Source organism: Chrysochloris asiatica, unplaced genomic scaffold (genome assembly GCF_000296735.1).
Source record: "Chrysochloris asiatica unplaced genomic scaffold, ChrAsi1.0 scaffold00049, whole genome shotgun sequence".
Classification (NCBI taxonomy): Eukaryota; Metazoa; Chordata; class Mammalia; order Afrosoricida; family Chrysochloridae; genus Chrysochloris; species Chrysochloris asiatica.
In genome coordinates, this window is record NW_006408567.1 from 15,603,494 (window position 1) to 15,611,010 (window position 7,517).

Genomic DNA, 7,517 nt, shown 5'->3' on the forward strand with positions numbered 1-7,517 from the left:
CTTCCCCTACTTGGTCTCACCTAAGATGGCAGCTCTTGGAGCAGCTGAGCATCTTGAATTAGAAAGCAGTGGATTTCTTGCTTCTGCTACAAATTCCCCTAGCTGTAAGCCTTCCAACCTTCTAAATATTCCTTTATATGTGGTTCAGAGTTCTGGGGCCATCCCCTGAGCCTACTTTTTTTGAGTAATATATATAGCTCAACCAAATTCTCAGACTTTGAACCTCAAAGATTAGAAATAACTGCTCTTATGCATATATAAATCAAGCCAGACTAAAATAGTTTGCTATTTGTAGTATACATTTTAGGGGTTCCGTTTTAATGCTGTATTACTATTTAATGAAAAACTTGTTATTTTTACTGGTCTCCTTAGTATTCTTGATTTTCTTTCTCAAGAAGGTCCCATAGATAAAAAAGCAGTTCTTATTTGAATGGACAAAAACTATAAGAATGAAAAATTTCATTAAAATTTCTTAAGTCTATATTCTCAAATTCCTAAAGCTAAAGTATGGAAAGAGGTGGTATATAAAGTAAGTTTAAAGAAAGACAAATAGAAAATAGCATAGTAAGAAAAATAGTAAGAACACTATCAATTAACAACAGAGTAGATAAATGAGAAGAAACTGATGCAACAGACCAGAGAAAGCTGAAACACAGCCTGCTGGAAGAAGAGGAGAGGAAAACTGACAAGAAGCAAAGTAACTCCACAGATCCCTAGAAAGCGTCAGCACTGGATACATTGGATGTTTCTGAAGGTGGAGGATAAGGGTGAAAGTAGAAGTCTTACTTTAAGGAAGAGTAGTTGTACCCTAACCCATGTCCCATAGAGGAACTAGTCCCTGGAGAAGGACATCATGTTTGGTAAAGAGTCAGCAAAAAAGAGGAAGCCCCTGGAAGAGAAGGACTGACACAGTGGCTAGAACAATGAACTCAAGCATACCAACAATTGTGAGTATAGCACAGGGCCAGGCAGTGTTTTGTTCTGTTGTACATAAGCTTGTTGTGAGTCAGAACTGGACAACACCTAACGACCATAATAAAAACTTTGTCTCAACCTGCAGAGTCTGGCAATTGCCCGTTCTCTTCCTCTTGTTAGAAGATAAGGAATTTACTTCCTGAAGCAGTTTTTTACTACTGAAGGTGGGAGTTGATCCCGTTTTGAAAACTGAAGTGAGGGAAAGTTTGAATACTGAATGCTGATAAACCCCCACTTCCTGTTAGTAGATCTCTCATACCACTAACAAACAGTAAGATTTATAATATACCTCCCTACTCTTCCCCCATGTGAGATTGAAAGACTCCTCTTGAGAAAATAGTTGGGCCAAGTTCTAGACGATTACTATTTGAGTGTAAGCTCAGCCTTTTCACAGCTCCTAACAGTTTCACATTAATAAACAGGTGATATGTGATCTGTAACTTTGGACAACATACTGAAACAACTGAAAAGAGGATACAAGAACACAATATGAAATTTACTGTGTGAATGCTGAAAAAATCTTAGAAAGTGCCACAAAAAGATATAGTTAGACAATAGAGAAAAGACAGAGTATTGGTATAGGAGGGCTACAGTGTGAAGAAAGGAATTTCAGAATGGGAAATCAGAAAAATAAAGGGGAGGAAATATTAATTGCATGGCAAAAGATCCATTCTAAGACATATCATCATAAAATAACATTAGGGAAAAAGAGATATTAAAGTTTTTGGAGAGGACAAACATACCGCACCTATACAAGATCAGGAATCAAAAGGCAGAAATACTGAGTGGAAGGTTGAACTGGCTACTTTATAATCAGAAAAGGTGTGCATCAGGGTTGTATCCTTTCACCATACTGATTTAATCTGTATGCTTAGGAAACAGTCTGAGAAGCTGAACTATATGAAGAATGTAGCATTAGGGTTGAAGGAAGACTCATTAACAACTCCTATGCAGGTGACACAACCTTGCTTGCTAAAAGTGAAGAGGACTTGAAGCATTTAACTGATGAAGGTCAAAGGCTGCAGCATTGTGTATGGATTATATACCACAACATAAAATCCTCACAACTGGACCAATAAGTAACATCACGATGAGCAAGGAAAGTATTGAAGTTGTCAAGGATTTCATTCTACTTGGATCCACAACTACCACCCATGGAAGCAGTAGTCAAGAAAGCAAACAGTGTATTATATTGGCCAAATCTGCTGCCAAAGATCTTGTTAAAATGTTAACAAAGCAAATATGTCACTTTGAAATCTTAGTTGCACACGGCATAAACTGTGGTATTTTCAGTGACTTCATATGCATATGATGTTTGACAATGAATTTGCAAGATGAAAGAATTTTAATTATGGTATTGGCAAAGAATTTTAAATACACTGTGGACTGCCAGAAGAATGAACTTGTCTGCCTTGGAAGAAGTACAGCCAGAATGTTCTTTAGGAGCGAGGATGGTACAGCTTTGTCTCATGCACTTTGGACATGTTATTAGGAGGAACCAGTCTCTGGAGAAGGACATTATGTTTGGTAAAGTACAGTGTCAGCAAAAAAGAGAGGAGCTTTAATGAAATAAGTTGACATTAAGTTGGCTCTAACAGCAGGCTCAAACATAGCAGTAATTGTGAGAGTAGTGCAGGGTTTCCGGCAGTGTTTTGTTTTGCTACACATAGGGTTTCTATGAGTCAGATCTAACTCAGGCATACCTGACCAAAAAAAGATCGACATGGAGTGATGTCTTTTAAATCTTTAGAAAACAATTTCCACTGGTACTTTTATATAACAGATAAGCCGGCAATAAACCTGAGAATATAATGAAGATGTTTTCAAATGCAAACATTTACATTTTCATGACCCAGGTACTTTTTTTCAAAATGGTATTTTCCTCAAGATGAGGTTGTGTGCCCCATCAATCTGTGACAGTAAGCTCAAAAAAAAAAAAGAAGAAGAAAGTATGCCATGTAGGAAGACGACCCATAGAGCAAAACAGTATAGATTTTCTTCCAAGGGGGAAGAAAATGGTCAATTGACGATAAATTCAGGGAAAAATAAGCACATGAACAAAATGAGACAGTGTTTTCTTATGGAAGGTTAGGTAATGGTGGTTTTGTCATTCACCCTTGATCACTGAATGATGATGAAAATTTTGGTGGGGTATACAATGTTGTTCAGTGAGCTTGAGAACACAGAAGAGTTAGTACATAGAGTCAGATTCTGTTTTGGACATATGCCCACTGAACTGGCAAACAAATGAAGAGATATTTGGTAGTATATAGATCTGGCACTTCAAGGAAATCTTGATAGTTGTATCCTTACATGTCAAATAAGAAAACGTTTCTACTGTATTAAATGGTTGGCCAGTACTGTACATTGTGTAACTGAAAAAAAAAATTAGTTTGGGAATATCTTATAGTTTCAAAATAATTTAAAGAATGTTGCAAGGTTATCTCTCTATCTTTGTATTTCATAATTTACATGTGTTTTTTCCCCGCAGCCTAAAACGGAGAATTCCTGTTCGTTCATCAATTTTGAATGCAAAGAATCGGAGACTGAGTAGTCAAACATTTGAAAATTCTGCCTGTAAAGATGATGATGATGAAGATGTCATCATCTTGGAAGCAAATAGTACTCCTAAACCTGCAGTAGATCATGATGTTGAAGTGAAACTGGAACAGATTCGTGTAGAGCCAAGTGGTGTTCAGGTCGAGATTGTGCGTGATAATGAACCTTGTCGCAAGACTAGTTCAACTAGCACCTCATTACCCAGATGTGATCAAGGGACTACTGCAGCCACACAGACCGAAGTACCAAATTTGGTTGTTAAAAAGGAAGAAGGTGTTGAAGATGAGATAGATGCAAGAAATGATACACCTACACTAGCATCTTGTGGAGAAGCTGAAACCAAGATAGACAAAACCCAGGAAATTGTTGACAAATCTTCAGGCGATCCTGGTGTCCAGCTAAATGAAGTGAAGAATGAGCTTCTTCTAGTTAATCAAGAAAAAGAAAATTATAAAAAACAGTGCCATACACTTACTGACCAGATGAAAGTGTTAGAACAGAGGATACTAGAAATGAATGACAAGTATGTGAAGAAGGAAACTTGCCATCAGTCTACTGAAACCGATACTGTATTTTTACTTGAAAGTATTAATGGCAAATCTGAAAGTTCAGACTACATAGCATCTCAGTATCAGCAAGCTTTAGAAGAAATAGAAAGTCTGAAAAAACAATGTAGTGCTTTGCAACATGTGAAGGCTGAATGCAGCCAGTGTTCTAATAGTGAGAGTAAGAGTGAAATGGATGACATGGCTGTGCAACTTGACGATGTGTTTAGACAGCTTGATAAATGCAGTGTTGAGAGGGACCAATATAAAAGTGAGGTGAGTTATTTAATCCAATATAAGGATAGTAATGGGAGTCTAGGTACATTAAAATCATGTTGCTCTTGTTGGGTGCTGGTGGGGGCAGTTCCAATTCATAACCATCCTATGCACAACAGAACAAAACACTGCCTGCTGGTGTCTTGAACCATTCTTGAGTTCTTACACTTCAGCCCATTGTTGCTGCCACTGCGTCATTCCATCTCGTTGGAGGTCTTTCTCTTTTTTGCTGACCCTCCACTTGGCCAATCATGATGTTCTTCCTTCTTGTTTGTTGTTCTGGCAGTTCACAGTACTTTAAAATCTCCTTCTCCAACACCATAATTCAAAATAGTGGATTCTTCTATGGTCTTTCTTATTCATAGCCCAACTTTCACATACATGTAAGGCAGTTGGAAAAACCGAGACTTGGGTTCAGGTGCACCTTAGTCTTCAAACTGACAGCTTTGCTGTTGAACACTTTAAAGAGGTCTTGTGCAACAGAGCTGCCTAATGTAATACATAATTTAATTTCTTGACTGCTGCTTCCATGAGTGTTGATTGTGGATCCAAACAAATGAAGTCTTTGACAACTTCAATCTTTTTTCCATGTATCATGATGTTAATTATGGGTGAGGATTTTCGTTTTCTTTACATCGAGGTACAATCCATACTGAATGCTGTGGTCGTTGATCTTCATCAGTGAGTATTTTAAGTCCTCTTCACTTTCCAGCAAGCAAGGTTGTGTCATCTGCAATCACAGGTTGTTAACGGTTCTTTCTCTGATCCTGATGCCACTTTGTTCCTCATATAACCCAGCTTCTCAGATTATTTGCTCAGCATCCAGATTGAATAAGTATGATGAAAGGATGCAACCTTTCCTGATTCTGTAACCATTCACTATCCCCTTGTTCTGTTTCAACAACTACCTCTTGATCTATGTACAGGTTCCTCATGAGCGCAATTAAATGTTCTGTAATTCCTGTTCTTATCAGTATTATCCATAGTTATCCTTATGATCCACACAAACTAGAATACATTTGCATAGCTGATAAAGCACATGTATACTTCTTTCTGGTAGTCTCTGCTTTCAGCCAAGATCCATCTCACATCAGCATTGATGTCATGTCCTCGTATAAATCCTGCTTGAATTTCTGGCAAATCCCTGTTGATGTACTGCTGCAACAGTTTTTTAATTGTTTTCTGCAAAATTTTACTCACATGTGATACTAATGATATTGTTCGATGATTTATACATTATGTTGGGTTACCTTTCTTTGTAATGGGCACAAATAATGGATCTCTTCCAATCAATTTCCAAGTTTGTTGGCATAGATGAGTAAGGGTCTCCAGCATTGCATCAGTTTGTTGAAACATTTCAGTTCATATGCCATCAATTTCTGGAGGCTTGTTTTTCACCAATGCCTTCAGTCCAGCTTGGACTTATACCTGCAGTATCATTGGTTCAAACCTTCATATAATATCTCTTGAAATGGTTGAATATTGACCAATTCTTTTTGGTACTATGACTATTTATTCTTTCCATTTTTTGATGCTGCTTGTGTTGTTACAATATTTTGCCCATGTTGTTGTTGTTTTTAAGTTCCATCAAATCGGTTCTGACTCAAAGCAACCCTTTATAGGGATTTCAAGGAGTGGCTGCTGAGCTTGAACTTTTGACCTTGAAGTTGAAACTGAAGTTGCAGTCCAGCTCATTAACCCACAGCATCACACCAGGACTCCGTTTTGGCTGTAGAATTCTTCAATATTGAAGTTGAGGCTTGATTTTTTTCTTTAGTACTTTCAACTTGAGAAATGCTGAGTGTGTGCTGAGTGTTCGAACTCCAAGTCTTTACACATTTCAGTATAATACTTTGTCTTCTCAAACTACCCTTTGAAGTGTTTCTTTTGGTGCTTTTACTTTATTTCTTCCCGTCGCTTTAAATCTTAAATACCTATTAACTTGTCATTTCTTCCCTCTCCTTGCCTCTGGTAACCCTTATCTACTCTGCAAGGATTTATTTGTTCAACAATCCTGCAGTATTTATCCTTTTGTATATAACTAATTTCCTATTTGTTGATGTACATTTGGGGTTGTTTCCGACTTTAGTTATCCTACATAATGCTGCAATGTGCATTAGTGTCCAGTTACTTGTTTGAGTCTGTTTCAGTTTTTGGTTATATACCTAGGAGTGGAATTGCTGGCTCATAATGGTAATTCTAGTAGAGGGTCTGAGAAAAAGAGGAAAACCTTTAACAAGATAGAGTGACATAGTGGCTGTCATATGGGCTCAAACATAGCAGTGATTCTGAGGAAGGCACAGGACCAGGCAGTGTTTTGTTCTGTTTTACATAGATTTGGAATCAACTCCATGGCACCTACAACAACACGGTAATTCTACTTGCAAGTCTTTGAGGATTTTTTATGGCTATCAAGCCATAAAAAAGACATTGTTAAGTGTTGTGGAGCCCATTCTGACTCATAGTAACCCTGCATAGGTTTCAAAGGAGTGGCTCCTGAGTTTGAACTGCTGACCTTGCAGTTCAAACTAACCTGGCCTGCCTTGTTTGAGTGAAAGGTCATCTACAGGTTTGGATTTAGTTCCAGGTTTAAATAGTGTCTGAGGGCCCAAGACTCGAGGGTTCCACCAGTCTCTATTAGACTTTTTTTTTATGATTTTAAATTTTGTTTAACCATTTCCTCCCACTCTGTCCAGAGCCTTCAATTGGACCCCAGTCATTGCAGTCAGTAATGTTAGGTGGGCACCCTCTGGTTTTTCTAGCTAGTGGAGTTTGTGGTTCATGTAGCCCATTAGTACCTTTGACTGTTTCCTTGAGTCTTTGACTGTTTCCTTGAGTCTTTGATTTTCTTCACTGTTCTTTGCTCTGTAAGAGAAGAGACCAGTAATTGTATCTTAAATGGCTGCTGTAAATGTGTAAGATCCAGTTGATAACTCTCCAGAGTAGGATATAAAACATTGTGTTTTTGGAGTAAATGGGCCCTGAGATTATGTTCCTAAGTGACTTGGTTCCTCAAGGTTATGTTAAATGAAGTTATGTCTAAGAAGTTTGCATAACTTTTCTCCATACTTTTGCTCTACTACATATACCTGGATGCATTTGCAGCGCGTACAATTCTTTTGCTGTTAATATTCTGCAGTATATAAGAGTAACCTCTGCGAA

At 37.8% G+C, this 7,517-nt stretch overlaps 1 protein-coding gene across 1 annotated transcript in view; it reads left to right on the forward strand.

The window, feature by feature from the left end:
- The window catches only part of MORC3 (MORC family CW-type zinc finger 3), a 50,166-nt gene that overhangs the window by 32,587 nt on the left and 10,062 nt on the right, over positions 1–7,517 (forward strand). Inside the window, exon 15 of the mRNA XM_006862565.1 lies at positions 3,467–4,355. Coding sequence (XP_006862627.1) covers positions 3,467–4,355 — 889 coding nt within the window. The remainder of the gene's footprint in view (positions 1–3,466; positions 4,356–7,517) is intronic.